General features: G+C 42.5%; 1 protein-coding gene and 1 non-coding gene across 2 annotated transcripts in view; both read right to left on the bottom strand.

Moving 5' to 3' along the window:
• Positions 1-18,404, bottom strand: part of NPSR1 (neuropeptide S receptor 1) — a 149,532-nt gene that overhangs the window by 17,757 nt on the left and 113,371 nt on the right. The window contains exons 4-6 of the mRNA XM_046670608.1: positions 15,248-15,341; positions 10,068-10,269; positions 671-747 (exon numbers count right to left, since the gene is read on the bottom strand). Coding sequence (XP_046526564.1) covers positions 671-747; positions 10,068-10,269; positions 15,248-15,341 — 373 coding nt within the window. The remainder of the gene's footprint in view (positions 1-670; positions 748-10,067; positions 10,270-15,247; positions 15,342-18,404) is intronic.
• On the bottom strand, positions 3,480-3,586 carry LOC124244290 (U6 spliceosomal RNA). The gene has a single exon (XR_006889940.1). It is a non-coding gene; the product is annotated as a U6 spliceosomal RNA (small nuclear RNA).

Here is an 18,404-nt window from a genome sequence, read left to right as displayed (position 1 = left end):
TGTTATCTCCGGGTTGACCTCAGTCCGGTCCAGCAGTGTTTGCCTGGGAAGCAGGGTAGGCCTCCAAGTGTCAGCACCAGCCGTGCAGGAGGTGCTCTGCACTCAGGTTTACTGAAATGGAATTCGGGGACCGGCTATAGCAGCGATCTCTGACTGGGTCTGGTGTGAGTTGGTGTGTTGGGACAGTGGGGAAAGCATGGACCGTGCCTTGACTGACTTAGAGTCCAGCATTGCTCTCTGGATAGATGGCAGTTTTCTCCATCTGTAAATTCAAGTCCAATAGAAGTGGCTATCCTCGTATTTTGCTGCATGTGTGGTGTCCTCCTCGGTCAGTCCTCTCTTTTCATCACAATGTCCTCCAGGGTGCTTCTTGGCCAGGCCTGAGAGACTTGGATCTTGGCTCAAGGCCTGCTTCAGGGGACTCTGTGCTGAGACAGCTTAGCCAGGCCCAAAGTCCCTCTTCCTTCTTCCAGTTTTCAGGGAGGCCGCCTGGAGAAGGCAGAGCCTGCCCAGGACAGCCTTTGATGGGTCTGATCTGAGAGCTGGGCCCTGTCGTAACAGAGCGGGCTTGTTAGATCCAGAAAACCTAAGCTCATATTTTCAAGGAAAAACCTCTGCAGAAACAAAATCAGCCAAGAGTTGAGTGGGGCAATGCAGAGTGGAGGCTTACCTGAGCAGTTGGAAATCACCGTCTCACTGGCTTTGCTTTTAGTCCAAATAGTTCGGATCACAATGGCATAGATGACGCTGTGGAAAGGACCAAAGGTGATATTAAAATGGCTGATGGATCCCTACTGTGAGGACACAGGGAGAGGATGGCTCCCGCCTCCCTGATTGTGAGGTATGGATGAGCGTCTCTCAACCCCACCTGCCCCCTACACTTGCTGATTATAGAATCACAGCTGGTCAAAACCAAGAGCCACCATAAAGATCAGCGGATGCAGCTACTTGTTGTTGTTGAGGAAGGTTCATCCTGAGCTAACATCTGTGCCAATCTTTCTCTACTTTATATGTGGGTCACCACCACAGCATGGCTGACAAACAGTGTAGGTCCATGCCAGGCAACGGAACCCATGAACCTGGGCTGCCAAAGCAGAGTGCACTGAATTTAACTACTAGGCCACAGAGCTGGACCCAGCTACTTGTTTTTCACATGAGGAGGCTAAGACTGGTGAAGTTAAAGGATTTCTGTAAGATAATTCAAGTGGTGAGAGGTATAGCTGAGATCAGAATCCAAATACAGGATTTGGAGTCAGAAAGATTTAGATTTGTAACCAGTTCTTCTACTTGCTGGTTGTGTGACCTTGACTTTAGACTGTTTTTATTGTGGCCCCATGATTCCTGCCTCTGGTGTTCATACCTTCATGTGATCCTCTCCCCTTGAGTGTGGCGGGACCTGTGACTTGCTTGTAATCAATGCATTGGGTGAAGGTGAGGGGATGGATGCCTGTGGTTACATAAGAGTGTAGCTCCTGTCTCGCTAGTGTCTCTCTCCGTTGTTGGCTTGGAAGAAGCAAGCTGCCATGAGTCCTACAGTCCCAGGAGATTAATTCTCAAGAACCAGTGGGAGCTGAGAAGAAGATCTTTCTCCAGTTGAGCCTCTGATGGCACCCCAGACACATTGATGGCTGCCTTGTCTGAGCAAATGAGTCGGGTAAGCCATTTCCAGACTCCTGACTCTCAGAAACTATGAGATAATTAAGGTATAATGGTTTAAGTCACCAGGTTCATGAAATTTGTTATCCAGCAATAGATAACTAATACACTTAGTAATTTGAGCTGAATGTTTGTGTCGTTCCAAAATTCATATCTTGAAATCCTAATGCCCAATATGATGATGTTTGGAAGTGGGGCCTTTGGGAGATGATTAGGTCATGAAGGTAGACCCCTCACAAATGGGATTAGTGTCCTCATAAGAAGAGACCCAGCAGAGCTCCCAAGCCCCTTCCACTATGTAAGGATTCAACAAGAAGTCTGCAACCTCAACAAGGGCCCTCACCCAGCCGTGATCTCAGACTTCCAGCCTCCAGAACTGTGAGAAATCAATTTCTGTTATTTACAAGGCACCTATTCTGTAGTATTTCGTCATAATAGCCTGAATGGACTAAGACATTGGGCCTCAGTTGAGACCGTAAAATGGAGTTAATCATACAAACCTCTTAAGAGTCTTTTAGAGATCAAACGTGACATTTAATGTGCCAAGCACAGTGCTTGAAAATTAGCAGAGACTCAATAAATGTCATTTTCCTTACCTTCTTCTTTCTCCATTTTTCACATCATATCACATCTACTCTTGATATAATCTCTGTCTAACAGGAAAATGCATTAATGATTCAAAAGCATCAGCAAATTTTGTATCTTATGTCCCCTTTGATAAACATAAAAATTTATATCCTTTAAAAATGTTATTTGACATTTTGAATATTTTAAGTACTTCGACTAAAAACTTTGGGAGAAAGCACCGCTTTGTTTTAAAACTGCATAGACTTCTCTCTTGAGAGTCACTTGTTTAAAAGAAAACAGGGCTCTAGTCTGCAGTAGCTGACAAAGCACTAATTGCTTTTAATAATGTTTAGAATATAACAATGAATGACTGTGGTAAACCCTCTACTCCTGTTGCTTTTCCCTTTCTTGCTCAGTGAACCCCTCCAAGGGCTCCAGGAAAGCTTGGGGCCTTTTTGTGGTATCCCTGCTCCTTCTCATATACCTGCCCGGGGACTTTTCTGGAATTTGTATGTCTATGTTAAGGAAAAAAATGAGAAAAATATTACTAGGCGCCTGTTCTTTACTCTGAGTATCTGTTATAGCAGGAAACTTTTCTTCCAGGGAAATGAAATACGAAGCAATGTTACAACCACCTTGAAGCATTAATTGTGTATTATCAATGCACTCCCAGTGCTTAATTGATCAATAATTCAAATATTTATTGACCATCAACCATATACATAATGGAAAATGAAGAAAGGTCTAATGTGTTAGGGGTTTGGGCCTATGTGGCCCCCACCTCATGTGCTTAGGACCACCAGGCAAGTGGAAAGCCAGTTCCAGCTTCACTGGTAGCTGGGAAAACCCAGGTACGCCTTTCATTTATTATCCAAATCAAGGGCTTCTCAGAGTGTAACATCATGCATCAGAGAGACCTCTGAATTATATTGGCCTCCTTTCTCCTCCCTCTCATTTCTTTCATCCAGTTAATCAGCAAGTTCTGTGGATTGCCCCCTTGATATCTCCATAATTTGTACCTTCCTCTCCATTCCTGCTCTTTAGCATCAGTTCGGACCCTTATAATCTCTTTTGTATATTTTGATGATTTTTTTTATTGTGGTAACATAAACATAACATAAAATTTCCCATTCCAATCATTTTTAAGTGTCCAGTTCAGGGGCATTAAGCATATTTACAATGTTGTGCACATCACCATCATCCCTCTCCAGAACTTTCTCATCTTCCCCAACAGAAACTCTGTACCCATTAAATGCAAAAATATGGAAAGCTTCATGAACTTGTGTGTCATCCTTATGCAGGAGCCATGCTAATCTTCTCTGTATTGTTCCAGTTTTAACATGTGCGCTGATGAAGGGAGCACCCCTTATAATCTCTTGCCTGATTATTCCATAATCTTCTAGCACTCTGCTACCATCTCGAATACCCAGGCTGCCATCTCAACTGGAGGTCTAGGACAGAAAGCCATTCCCTGACTTAAAACCCCACCAGTGCCTCCACTTTCCTGTAAGATAATATCCAGTCTCTTAAGCAGGACATCCGAAGCCTCCCACAACCTTCCTGGCCTTCTTCACCTTGAACATCATCACCCTGCTTATAATCATTTATTATGCAAGTAATGTATGATTACAATGGAGTAGAATGCTGTGAAGATAAAATGTGGGGTGATGCAAGAGTATGTAATAGGGACCCTGACTGGTTCCGGGGGTCAGGGAAGCCTTCCCAGAGGAGGTGAAATTTCAGCTAAGATCTGAAAGATAAAATAGTTTTTTAAATGCAGATGGGGGTGATCATTCAGGCAGGGGGAGCAGCATGTGCAAAGGCACAGAGGCAGGATGGAGCATGGCACATGTGAAGAACTTAGAGAAAGACAGTGTGGCTGAAGCATGTGCATAGACAGTTTGTGTGGCCTAAGAGGAGGATGGAGAGTGAGGCAAGGACCAGATCATGCATGGCCTTGTGTGTGGGGTTAAAGGTTTTGAACTTTATCCTGAAACAATGGAAATCCACTGAAGGGCTCTAAGCAGGAAAGTGAAATGAAACATTTTCTTTCAAAGATCAGACATTCTTCAGTATATTTAATCTGTTTCTATGCATAGGTATATGCTGGGATAGGAATTGAACAGTCCTGGAAGGGTATACAAGAAATTCTTAACAGTGCCACTTCTGAGGAGTGGGACAGGGAGGGAAGTGGGAGGAAGATTTTTACTTTTTATTTCGTACTCTTTTGTATGATTAGCAATTTCCCAAATAAAAATGATGGCCCTGGCTGTGGTGTGGAGCAGAGATTGAAAAGGCTAAAGAGTGGATAGGAAGCCATTTAATTAGACTGAGTGAAAGATGGTGATAGTCATGGGAGTGTCTACCGACTCAACTGTCTTTGCATTTTATTCCATCTCTTTGTGAAATGACTATGGTAGCGTGGCCTGAAGATAGGGAAGAGAGAATATGCTCTGGAAGCAATCTGAGCCATTTGGTTTAGGAATCCTGAAAGAGAAACAAGAGTCGTGTGCCCCACTTCTCACCCCAGTATCCATGAGGGCATGGTCAGGAGGGAAGCGGGCAGTATTGAGCCCTGCAGTATGCCAGTCTCGCTCTAAAGCACTTTACATCCTTGTCTCATTAACTTCATCAGTTAACATGGTACTGGGCACTGTGTGGTAAATGCTTAATACATATTGATTGTCAGTTTTATTTCACACAAGTTCTTACTTTATGATTTCATATATGAACTATGGGCAGAGGAGTTTATTGCCCCCATTTTATGGATAACAAGGGTGAGGTCCATGACTAGAGAGTGTCAGAGATGAGATTCAAATCAAGGTCTGTTGGCCACCAAAGCTCTGATGTGATGTTGATAGTGACAGTGGTAGCGTCTTGCTCACTATAACAGTCAACCAAGAATTATTCCAAGCCCTTAGTGGAAATTATCTCATTTACTCTCTACAACTACTTTATAGGGTCGATGCTAGTATTATTTCCATTTGCTAGATGGGAAGACTTCAACTTTGAGAGGTTCAGTAACTTGTCTGAGTTTAAAAAGCTGGAGGATGGCAGAGGTGTACCATAGCCTGGATCCTCTGACTTCAAAGGCTTGTTAACCAGCATATGATGCTGTCTCACAGCAAGGAGGGTGCACAATTTCCTCTGGGGCATGTATTTGGGCTACATGTGGTTTATATGTTTCTATTTACTTCCTGAATGCCCTCTTTGATTCCTAGATCCCCCCCTGCTATGGATCCCATAGGACTCTCTATACTCTGCCATAACGCTCATTACATTGTGTTGTAACTTCTCTCTTAATTGGTTGCCTTCTCTGTTATACAGGAAGATCCCTGAACCCAGACACTATGTATGTCTTGCCATTTCTCTATCTCCCTAGCCTGGACCAGTGTCTGGCAGAGAATATGTGCCCTACAGGTATTTCTGGGAATGATGAATGAGTGGAAAGAGGCATAAAGGGTCAGGGTCTCAGAAGCATATCTGTGTGTAGTTGGGCTCAGGGAGATGTGAAGGCAGACACAACTTTTGGGGAAAATGTAGTAATAGCTTGATACTTAAGAAGCTCAGAAAAACTTAAAGTCCTGATATATACAGTCTATTGGTATCAGGTTCAGTGGCCTCTCAGGACACAGAAAGCCAATCAAAGGGATGCCCCTAGTGATTCACTTGGTACCACTGAATTAACTGACATTTCCTAAAGGTCAGAGTTTACTCTGATGACTTCAGAAGTTCAGATAAATTCACTGATGTCTGGAACCAGTAAGTATGGACAGTTGGGTATCAGTGAGGATGTTTTTTGTAGCAAGGTACAGGAAACTCCCAACTCAAATTGGTCTAAACAATTAGAATATTTCTTTTTTCCCATATTTGGGACTTCAAAGGGTCAAAGCTGAACTTTCTTTCTTTCTTTCTTTGAGGAAGATTAGTCCTGAGCTAACATTCGCCACCAATCCTCCTCTCTTTTCTGAGGAAGACTGGCCCTGAGCTAACATCCATGACCATCTTCCTCTGCTTTATATGTGGGACGCCTACCAGAGCATCACTTGCCAAGCGGTGCCATGTCCACACCAGGGATCCGAACCCGCAAACCCTGGGTCGCTGAAGCAGAACATGAGAACTTAACCCCTGCCAGGCTGGCCCCTCAAAGCTGACCTTTAGAAATCTGGGTTCCTTCCATCCCTTCCTCTTTTCTTTTTCAGTGTAGGTGTCTTCGTAAGTTAGGCTGCAACAGCTCCAGGTGCAATCCAGAGACAGCAATGTCCAGAGGAAGATGAGAAACCATCTTTTCCAAAAGCTCTTAGGAGATACTCCCTCACATTTCATTGGTTAGAATTGGATCACATGGCCATTCCTGAACCATTCACATGCCCGAGAGGAGGGGTTGCCATGTGTAGCTTAGAGTGGAATGGATATTGGAAATTTAATCACAAACATCTACCATAACCTAGCAAACTAGTAAGAATGGCTTTTTCAAAAGACATAACTCTTATCACCCCTTGGGTAACAGTATAGGATGTCACTTCCTTCACCGATGTGAGGGGTCATCTTCTTTGGCCTTGGACCTCACGCCCATGGACAGTGCTGGGCAGGCCCCTGGGGTCCTTTGGCTCATCATGGCCTTGTATTCCACAAGGCTACCACCCTCAGCATGGGGATTTCCCACAGTCTGGTGCCCATTCCTCAAGCAAAACAAATTGGTATTTTCACATAACACAAATCAATGCTCTATGACAAACATGCTTTTTTCTACTTATTCCTTTGCAATTGTCAGCCATGGATCTTTTATGTCTTTACCTTTATCTCTTAGAAATAAAAATGATAGGAGAATGAGAAATCAATTAGATGGTAAGAAAATAACCATAGCCAAAGTACAGCAATTACACCAAGGCTAATAACCTCCTCAGCAAGAGTTAGATAGTTACGTCAAGTGAATTTTGAAACAACAGGAGTTGTGTTGACCCAGAAAACAATATATTGCCTTTACTGTCAGTCACTACGCTTTCAAGTCTCAGGAGCCTGATTTAGTTGATGACAGAACAGCTAACTCTTTACTCATACACAGCTCTCAGGAGAGTTTGCAACAGATCATACAACTCCTATTACGTATATATATGTGTGTATATATATATATAGCACATATCAATTTGGTAAAGATATATACATGTATATGGCATGCATGAGTAATAATGAAGATGAGGAACGGTTAACAAAGTGAGTGAACGCCTTCTTCGAGTGGTATCTTTTGTCTAGTTAAGCTTGGAATTAAGAGTTTAACTTTATCTAAAAGAGCCAAAAGCAACAGAATCAAACTCAGAGGGCAAAGTGTGGTTAAAAAGGAAAGAAAGAAAAAAAAAAGGAGTTAAACCTTAGCTCTGAGAGACGAAATTGAAGCAACTTATCCTAGGAACTAGTTGGAAAACAAATTCCTCACAAAATTCCACCAGGGCCTGGTCTTGGTTCAAGAAGAGAGGAGGAGCTGACGGAGGTAGAGGATGCTGTGTGCCCAGAGAGAAGCTCTTTCTTCGGCAGGAGCCTGACCACGGAAGAGTGAACGTAACGACTGGGCAGGTAGGAAACGCTTCAGAGAAGCGCAAGGACTGAGGGAGCTCATTTGGGACTTCCTTAGTTCTGCCGTGGCTGGAAGCAAGGAGTGTGAAGAGGATTTAAGGAGGCCTTAGTCTGATGAGTGCTGAGTGAAACTTGCTTTTGAAGACATCCCTTCTAATCACCAAATCATACTTTGCTTTTCCCAATGACATTAAATAATGCACAACTTGGGCTGTAGGCAAGTTTCAGGAGAGGTCCCGGTGGGAAGAAGCAGCTCGAATTAACGGGGGGAATTTAGGACAGTAAAAGAGCCAAATGATAGATCTGTTCAGACAGCGCATCATGAGCCACGTGGCTCGCGCACTGTATCCGCCCCGCTGAGCAGGAGTTTTGACTGATTTCACCAGCTGATGGGAAGTCATTTAGGAGAGAAGCGAGGACATGCACTGTTACTGAAATCAATGCGTCAGTTGCCGGTGACAGCCTGAGCTGCTTTCTTACCACTATGACTAGCCTCTCTCCTCTTCCCTGTGCCCCTTGAACGCAGCTATGACTTACCTACGACTGACTGTCTAAATAACCTTCACCTTTCCTTCAACTTTCCTCCCAAGTTCAAGTTGGCGGAGAGGAAGGCAGTGAGTTGAGATAAAAACGTAGATGTTAATTTGTGAATTCACAGAGATCACGGGACAATCTCCAATCTCAGCAAGGCTGCTGGGCTGGTCATGGAGGTCACCGTGCTCCTGCCCAGCTTGACCTCTGATGGAGAGCAAGTCATTTCGCTTCTTTTAGTCCTAAGTCTGCTCTTGTGAAAATTCAGGGGCTGGACTATATGATGGACAGCATTTCTCCAGCTTTAGTATTTTACGAGAATAAAGATGAGCCAAAAGCAAGAACAAACGATAACCCATAAAGTCAGAAAACACTTGAAAAATACCTAACCCCTTAATAATCAAAGAATAGCATATTGAAACAATGAGATACATTTTTTAACTTCTATGTTTGGCAAAGATGTAAGGAAGACATGGTACCACTTCTGTTGGGTCAGTGGAAGAACAGTCAGAGCTCCTGTTTGCTGTTGGCAGGAATATGACTTTTCTGGATGGTGGTTTATGAATATCTGTCAAAAGTCTTAAAATGGGCATCATCTTTGCTCTAGCAATTCCACTAAACTGAGTTCCGAGGAAATCATCAGAGACTCATGAATAATTTTAAGTACAAAGATTTTTATCACAGCATTGTTTATACTGTCAAATATCCAAGGCTGGTCTTCCATCCACCAGGACAAGTTATGGGACACATCATGGCGGGCTTGGGGATGCATGAGAGGTGCAGGAGGAGCATGGCCCACGTACACACTCAACACACCAGATGACTCCCTGCAGTCCCCCATCCCATCCACACTTGCAGGGCCACCCTCTCAGAGGCGATCCTGCCATGTGACCTAGTGAGACCCTGCCTTGTCCAGGTGGTCATGGTCTTCACAGCTGAAAGACCATCTTTGGCTCACCATTGGTTGCAGGACAAAAAGAACCTCCTATGGCTTGGTTGCTAAGGCCCTTCGCCATGGAGCCTCACCCCACCCAGAAAGAGCTTATTGCCAACTTCTCCCCCACAGGCACTGTCTGCCTGTCCTTCCTTGTCGCCACACACTCTGACCTCTGGTGGCCAGGAAACCTGCTTTCTTTCTACCTTCCCCTTCTCCTGTCTGAATCCTTCCCTCCTTCAATGGTGGCTTCCAAAAAGTGTTCCCTGCCGTTACCTGACCTCACTGCACACACTCTCTAGCATGTTTTTTGTGCGTACTGTGCTTTTTATTCAGTTTTGTTTCAAGTATGTCTACTTTTTCAATTACAAGATTTCTGAAAGTGGTACCAGGTCTTATATTTGAAAGGCTGCATGATATAGGAGAAAGAACAGGTTTGACACGCGACAAACCTGGGTTTAAATCCTGTGTGATGTTGGGTAAGTTACTTAACCTCTCTGAGCTTGAATTTTATCATTCATAAGATGGGGACAGCAATAATTATTTCATAGAGTTGTAGTGTGGTTAATGGGATAATTGGTAGTCATTTAGTACAAAGCCTGTTCCATGTTACTCAGAAAAGGTTAGTTCCCTCCTCCTTCTTCCGCTTTGGAGCAGTTGGACTTAGCACATAGTAGCTTTAGGTAAAATCCTGTGGTCTGGCCTGTTCTCCCAAGGACACTAGGAATAATGAGTGGCCTACAGGGGAGAGAGCAGCAGTTGGCAACCCAGGAAAGCCCCCTGTGGGTCTGGCCTGCTGGCCTCTTACCTGATGATGGTCAGAGGGATGAAGTACACCAGGAAAGCCACGATGGTCATGTACGGGGTCCAGTAGGAGTCATCAGGCCACAGGGCCCAGCACTGTACTTCACCATTGGGGAGCTTCCTTTTCCCAAATATGATCAGGGTGGGAATGGAGAACAGGAAAGAGAGACCCCAGGCAATCACAATGAGGACCTTGGCTTGCTTTTCTGCTCAAAGAAAAGAGAGGGATGCCTGGGCATCTGGAAACATCCTTTGGGGAGCACAATTGGAGTCGAGTATAGAAAAAGATCTCTATGTGAGAGGAACTCTGGACCTCCCAGGGCCTCAGTTTCCTCATGTGTAAATGGGGATCACAGGACCCGCATCTGGGGCTGATGCAAGGATGAGAGAGATTAGGGAGAACCCCTGCACAGAAGCTGACACCCTGCCTGGCATAAGGGCGGTGCCCCCTAATTGCTACTTCTCCTCTCCTGACTTGAAATGTCGAGGCATCCATTCCCATAGTATCAGGGAGCTCCATTTGTCCCATATACACTTAACGGTTTGCTGTGCGAATGCGTGCCTCTGGTTACCTTGCTGATCTTCAAAGGCAGGGACGCAGCCTTGGTCCATCTGGCGTCCTTCTGTTGTACCATAGTGGCCCCCCCAGAAACATCCAGTTTAAATTTTGATAATACATTCATACATAATGTAAAGATTACATATATATAAAGATGAAATAATAATATACATGCTTTAACCTAATTATTTTCTCTAAAAACAATTTGACCATCTTTTTGTGTCAAGAATTCTGCGTCTATACAAGTGGCATTCAGAATTTTTCAGGTAGTAAGAGCTTTTCTCAAATATAATTTTATCTTCAGCCCAGTGCAGGAAGCCCAGGTAGCTCAGGTTGAAGCTGGGTGAGAACCAGAAACTTCCAGACCTGCCCTGGAGTAGTTCCACAAATTGAGCCCTCAGTGGGCCAGTGTGTGAAGTGCCATTTGAAGAGTACTGATAAAATAACATTTTTCCATGGTTACGTCAAACTCCGATTTTATCAGTAGCCTATTATTAAGTATTTAAATGGTTTCCAATTATTTTTTATTATAAATAATTCATAGGTATCTCTTGGCACTGCTCTGGTTGTTTCCTTAGGATGAACTCTTATAATCAGAAGATTTGGGAAAATATTGTTAAATTTCCCCCAAAAGTGTCTACAATTTTTAGGCTCCCATAGGAAGTGTACAGAAGTTCCCATTTACTTACATTCTCTCACCCCCAGAAGATTCTTCCTCTTAATCTTGTTATTTGGTTGGTAAGATTTTCTATGCAAATGTCTAATCTTGCAGTTCCATAATTAGTAGTGAAAAGAGCATTTCTGTATATCTTTTATTGATTTGTGTTTCCCTGTTTCTTAACACTTTGTGCATGTCCTTTGCCTACTTTTTCAATTGGTATGTTCTAATCGCTTTGCCAGAGTTCTTTATAAGGATCTTAGCTCTTTGCCTGTTATATGTAAATGTTTTCTATTTGTCATTTTGTTTTTTAAACATGTTTACAATGTTTATTATTTATATAAATAATTTTAAATTTTTATATAGTAAAAACTATATTTTGCTTATTGTCTCTGCTTTTGGTATTATTCCTAGAAAGATCTTTTCCACACCAAAACTGTAAAAGTTTTACCCACACCCATATCCTTTCATGTTTAAAATTTTTACTTTTTCAGTCCAACTGGAATTTCTCTGTAATTAGCTGTGACAGGTGGTGATTTAACGTATTTTTAAATGGCTCGAGAGCTCTTCTAGCACCACGTACTGACTAATTCATTCTTTTCTAACTGATTTGGTATTCCACATGCTTTACATTAGGTTATTCTGGTTCCAGTGTCATCTTGTTTTAATTATCAAGTTTTATATTATGTTTTAATTTCTGGCACTGCAGATCTAGCTTCATTATTAGTTGATGTTTTCCCAATTGTTCTCATATTTACTTTTTCCTGAAGAGCCTGAAAATCGTCAACTTCTCTGGAGTTGCTGGCTAAGGAAACTACCACTTCAGTGAAAAGCAGTAAAAAAAATCAGTAAAATGTGGCCTCCCAGTGTCCTCTCCTTCCTCTGGTTTGGTTGTCACTGCCTTGTGTCTGCTCAGCCACGTGGGACTCCCTCCTGGCTTCCACCTGCTCCATTCTTCGTGGGAGAGCTCTGCTGCTCCATGAGAAATCTCCTTCTCCTGGCTTCTCAGATAAGACGCATAAACTCCTAACGTTGCCCCTTACAGCTGCCCTTGAATTCCCATGAGCTGTAGCCCCAAGACGACTCCAGCGTAGGTTCCCTGGACCCTCTCACGCCCTCTTCTCGCCTACCACCTCACCCTATAACTATGAGGACCTTTCCGACTTCCTACAAGGCCATGCAGCTTTCTGAGGGAGCTTGATCCCCATGTTAAACCTGCTCGCTGTGTACTGGGAATTCCTTGAAATTTCTGATATTTGGCATCTCTCCTTGGCTCCCATCCCAGCTACAGGTCTCCCCCATTTGTATGTTTCTTCCATGACTTCAGTTGGAGTGGGGCAGAAGAAGGGAAAATGGCTAATGTCTGTTTCCAAGCTTTCATCTTTCCCCGAAGCTATTGGAGATGATTATTTTCCAAGCGCCCTACATCGAGCCTCTGTTAATTTTGTAGTGATGAAATAAATTGCTTCACATCTTTAAAAGAACGCTATAATATTCATTGCTGCCTTTCTGGTAATTTAGGACTCTGTTTGTGATATTGCACAGTGTCTCCTAGAACTAGTCATATTTCCCCTGAGCTAAACAGTTGATTTTATTTTTGGCCTGATGAATATGATGAGATATGTAACTGACCATGTTTCCCTCTTGGCTATGGATCCTGAAGTCTTCAGCTCCAGCAAGTATCCTGGGACACCCTTTACACATTTTCTTATACTTATTTTCCCTTCGCTCCTATTTCTTCCCCTTGAAACACTCTAATGTAGGTGTCTTTTTGTATACACTACATTCAACTCTTGCTGGAGCCTGCTGGGCGTAAATAAGTAGATGGATGAATCAGTGTATTACATTCTTGCATACACACATCATAAACTGTCTCTCTAGTTTCCCCTCATCCCATTCTCTGCCTCCTTCTCTACGATAACCACTAGGGCCTGACAGTGTCCAGGAGGCTTGGTGCTGGTTGCACAGCTTCCATAGAAACACACACGAAACCTAGAAAATGCCTAAAAAGGGTGTAAATTCTAATTTGAATTACTTTTAATTGCACCCAACACAACAATATGTTTCTGGTGTGAAATTACCTTCTTGCACGTAAGTCCCTGTGGTCACTATGGCTAGTCCAACTCCCCAGAAATGAGGACAGGTTAGTGTGTGTCCTTGTAGGCGATTCTTATTATTGTGGGACCTCCCTTTTTCTTGCCTTCTCTCCTTCTGCTCTTAACTTTCTCATTCTTTGTACACAATGTCTAGCATTGTTTTGAGTTTCCTTCTTTATGTTAATGTTATATTGTATGGATTATTGTATTCATTGTTTTTATCACTCAAATTGTGATGTAGATCTTTTCACGTGAGTGTGTACTACTGCCCACGGCTCTATTATCTCCTCATTGAGAAGCAGGATGTGTAGTAGTTAAGGGCATCCAAGCTGGACCCAGACAGACCACGTCTGGGTTCAAATCCTGCCCCTTGTACCTACTAGCTGTGTGACCTTGGACGAGTTACTTTAACTCTCTGAATTGCAATTGCCCAGACTGTAGGGTGCAGATAATAATAAAACCTACCTCCCAGAGCTGTTGTGAGAATTGAAGTGTTTAACATACCTAAAGAACGTAGAATCATGAATGGCACATAGTATGCAATCAAGAAACCTAAGCAACTGAAACCCATGTGGGATAGACATTCCTCCATTGAGGGGCATCAAGGTTCGCACTGAGTTCCTGCTAGTCTAAGTAAGGCTACAATACACGACACATGCGTATACACACACACACGTGGGTGTTTCTCCAGAGACGATATCGAGAAGTAGAATTTCTATGTCAAAGGGCAGCACATTTTATATTTTAATTAGATATTGTTAATTTGCCATTCAAAGTATCTGTGCCAAGACTGTCTAATGTACTCAAGAGTAACTGATGACATTAATTCAACTTAATTCTAAAATTCTGCTTGCTCTACTAATTTTGCTTCCTTAGGTGTAAATTCTGCAGAATGGTATTTTAAATGTATTATCTATTTTCCAGTTCGGCTTCGTCACATTTTTTATGATATTTGATTGTACCTCATCTTTGTAGTCAAGGTTTCATACTAGGTTCCTCATTTTATCAGTTTTCACAGCCTGCTCGGGAGAGCATAGGGCAGGTCCACAAACGTTGAGTGCTTACTTGCTTTAAGGGGTCATGGAGGAGAGTGGGCTCTGCCTGTAGACAGAGTAATGGACAATTAGACCTCTGACTAGGTACCCACCATCCCGGGACCTTCATCCTAGCTATCCGTCTGGGAAGGGGGAGGATGGCAGGAAGGGAGACGTGCCGTGATTAACCCTCCTCATTGTGTCCCAGGAATCACCCTGCCAGTTACCTTGAGTCCTTCTTGCTCTGAGAGTTTACACGGTCCCTTCAGGACGTGCTCCCAATACTCCTCCCACAGTGCTGCGGCATCATCTGTGGGTATTTTGGGCTATGTGGTTTCAGTCTTCCCTCTGACCCAGCTTCTTCTTTCTTTTAGGAATTCCTCACTCTCTATGGATTGAGAAGGATTTTCCTTGTTTCCAGGATGATTATCAACTAAAAATATCTTTCCAATTATTTCTATGGTTTTGGGGCAAGGATGGCAAGGGGTTTGTTTCTGGAAAATGAACAAGTTGAAGCGGGGGTGTTCATTTTTTGGACAGGTTTGTGTGTCAACACTGCTCTAAAGGACAAAGCTGGAGGCATTAGTACCAAGGTGAATGGTCAGCAAACCACCTTCCCTAGTGGTTCTTAGCCACCCGTGGACCATCAGCATTTTCTCAGGCACCCAAACTTTCTTTCCTATATTTTTTTGGACCGTCAGATCCATGACGTGGGGGAGGAGGAGAAGAAAGGGGGAGGAAGAGAACCATTGTTAAGGGTATAATATTAGCGATAACAATCCCACCTTCCCTCAAGGATGACTCCTTACAGAATAGCACTTGGTCAAGCCAGCTCACCTCCTTGCAGGAACTTCATGGGGTAGACGATGGCGTGGTATCTGTCTATGCTGAGAGACACCAGGACATAGGTAGAGGCGTAGAGCAGCACAACCTGAAGGCAGAAATGAGAGGAGGTGGATGACTTCATAGAAGTGAGGAATGTACATCAAGAAAGAAGAACATTTTGTGCTATTTGGAAACCTGAGCACTGAACCAATGGAGGGGTGAGGTCTGGGTTCGGGAGAGGAATGACTGCCTGCCCACGTCAGGAAGCGGATTGTGGTTCTTGGCACTGGAATTTGCGTTACCAGCGGTGGCAGGTGAGAAGGTTTCCAGCTTTCACTTGCTCACTCATTCATTTGGCTTCTTGGAGACTCCGTATTTCAGGATCAGTCCCTCTTGACATTTGCATGGTACATTTGTTTGTAATTGACTTTTAAAGCTAAATTAATTTTCTCTGCCACAATTGACATTCCAGAATAATTAGAAACAAAAGTTCATTTGCCTTTTATCAGTGTGAGTTGTTGACAGATAGAAAGGATCTGGCTTCAGGGAGACTACGTGGTGTGTTGAAGCATTTGTCATCGTCTGTGCTGACACCCTCAGAGCTCTCCCTCCTCCAGCACTTCTCTAGCAGAGCTGGTCACTAGTCAGTCCTTGGGTCTCCTCTTCCTCCTTCCCATCTTCTTTTATTAACCTGACTCGTGCCCTTAAATTATCTTGTGTTAATTACAGTGTAATTTGCATACTTTGCAGAGAAAAAAATTGGAATATAATAGGTTAGTATATTGCATATGAAGAGCATACTCAAAAATGTAGTTAAATGAAATATCTCTGAAAGGATAGTCAAGGTGGAAAATGTGACTTTGAGCCTCATTTCTACCAAGATTCCAGCCATATCCTGCTTTGTAACCTTTGGGTCAAATCCAGAGCCAGTAGAAAAGTAACTTGAAGACTGAAGTCTTGGGGTGAGTATCTGAATTTCTTCTAAAGCAAAATAGAAAAAACATCACTTTGATAATAACTTTGTCCTGAATTTGTGCCTTTTTTTTCTTTCCCTGGCCTAGGCAAATAGCAATCGACTACATTATTGTTCTTTATTATTTTTACTTCTCTAACACTACTACAAATGCACCTCAGCGCTAATGTTGTGGAAGGTGTCACAGGGAGGGGATTCTGAGGACTGATGAGAGACTGAAGGCTGCCCTAAAGGATATAAGAAGAAATTCTCCTCTTGCTAAAAAGGTGATATATGACAGAGTGAAAAATGATGGCCAAATTAACCCCCCCAAAAAATCAGATAACTGCCTAGACAAAACTGGGATTTGCATGTGTGATCCATGAACTCAGAATTGGTAAGGCTGGCCACACCCAGTTGAAGAGGTGGCATCAGAGAAGGATGGGAAAGAGAGCTTCCTAGGGCAGAACCCTGTAGAGTGGGATGTCGCGGGGAGAAGGCCTTAAGAATCTCAACCACCTGTGGCTGTGTTGAGAGAAGTGGCCGACACAAGTTCAGACTTTGGAGCAGGAGGAAAGGCACAATAAAGAGTGCCTGGAGGAGCAGGTGACAGTAATAAAAAGAGATCTACTTTAAGACATGGTCAACAAGAGCATCTAATTTCAAGGGTCTTCAAATATCTAGGCAGGGTAAAAAATATATACCTTAAAGGTTACCTAAAACAAATGCACCCCAAATTGTCACAACTCTCCTCCACAAAAACAAATGTCAGAAAACAGTATCAAAACATGTTCAGAGGTTTGAAAAGAAAATTATGATCCAAGAAGTTTGTAAATATCATTTCTGTGCCAAGGCACAGAATAATTTTCTTAGATACACAAAAAGGAAGAAAATATCACATACCCTTCCTGAAAAAATCTTCCTTGAGGAAATATTTCTGTGGATTCAGAATTGTTTCAGAATTAAGAACTCAAGCAGAGGGAAGGGGATAGAACGGTAACAGCTACGGTAACCAATGAGTCAGAAAAACACAAAATGTTTACAAAATTACTTTGAATATAGTTAGGAAACATTTCAGGAGAAAAATCTGGGGAGTTGAGTGAGGGGAGAGAGAAATCATGTTAAATTTCCATTTAGACATCTCTTTTGTTTTTTATTTTAATAGAGACATTAAATTTAAAAATTAAAGGTCAGCTATGATAGAATGAAATAAAAATAGAGATAAAAGAAGGTATTGGTTTCCCATGGCTACTGTAACAAATTACCAGAAACTTTGTGGTTTAAAACAACATAAACTTATTCTCTCACAGTCCTGGAGAGACCAGAAGTCTGAAAGCATTGTAACGAGTCCAAATTAAGGTGTTGGCTGGGCCACTTCCCTCCACAGCCTCTAAAGGAGACTCCATCCCTTGCCTTTTCCAGCGTCAGGTGGCTGCCCACGTTCCTTGACTTGTGGCCACATCAACCCCATCTCTGAGTTTGTGGTTACACTGCCTTCTCTTCTTCTGGGTGTCAAATCTCCCTCTGCCTCTCTCTTACAAGGAGATGTATGATCGCATTTGGACCCACCAGAACAATCTTCCCATTTCAAAATCCTTAACTTAATCACGTCTACAAAATCCTTTTTTGCCATGTAAGGTAACATACCTAGGTTTCAGGGGTTAGGATTCAGATATCTTTAGGGGGCCATTTTTCAGCCTACTATAATTCGTAAGCAAATAAAAAAGGAAGAACAGATAGGAAAACAATTCAACACAGAAAGATTAAAATGAGGTGACTGAAATGACACCAAACACTATTTGTCACAATAAATGTAAATGGCTTAAGCTCCCTCACTAAACCAAAAACTGTTTACAAAACCTTTCCCCAAATCCCACTGTGTACTGTTTAGAAAAGAAACCTCTAAAACCAAATGATTATTAAAGTTTAAAAATAGAGTGATGATCAAAGGCGTATCAAGCAACTAAAAACTAAAAGGCAACGTTCATTACAATAGTACTATTAGACAAATTAAATTAAAAACAAATAGCACTAGTTGGGATAAAGCAATTATTTATATTGATAAAAGATACAATGTAAGTGGCAGTAGAATATTCATAAACTTACAAGTAACAAGTAACAGAACACTAAATATATATAACTAAAATGTTCAAAGTTTTACAGATGAAAAAACACAATAATGCCTAGATAAAAAAAATTAAACAAACTTTAGGAATA

This window comes from Equus quagga, chromosome 8 (assembly GCF_021613505.1).
Source record: "Equus quagga isolate Etosha38 chromosome 8, UCLA_HA_Equagga_1.0, whole genome shotgun sequence".
NCBI lineage: Eukaryota > Metazoa > Chordata > Mammalia > Perissodactyla > Equidae > Equus > Equus quagga.
The sequence above is the reverse complement of the archived record's forward strand: the minus strand, read 5'-3'. Positions and strand labels throughout refer to the sequence as shown.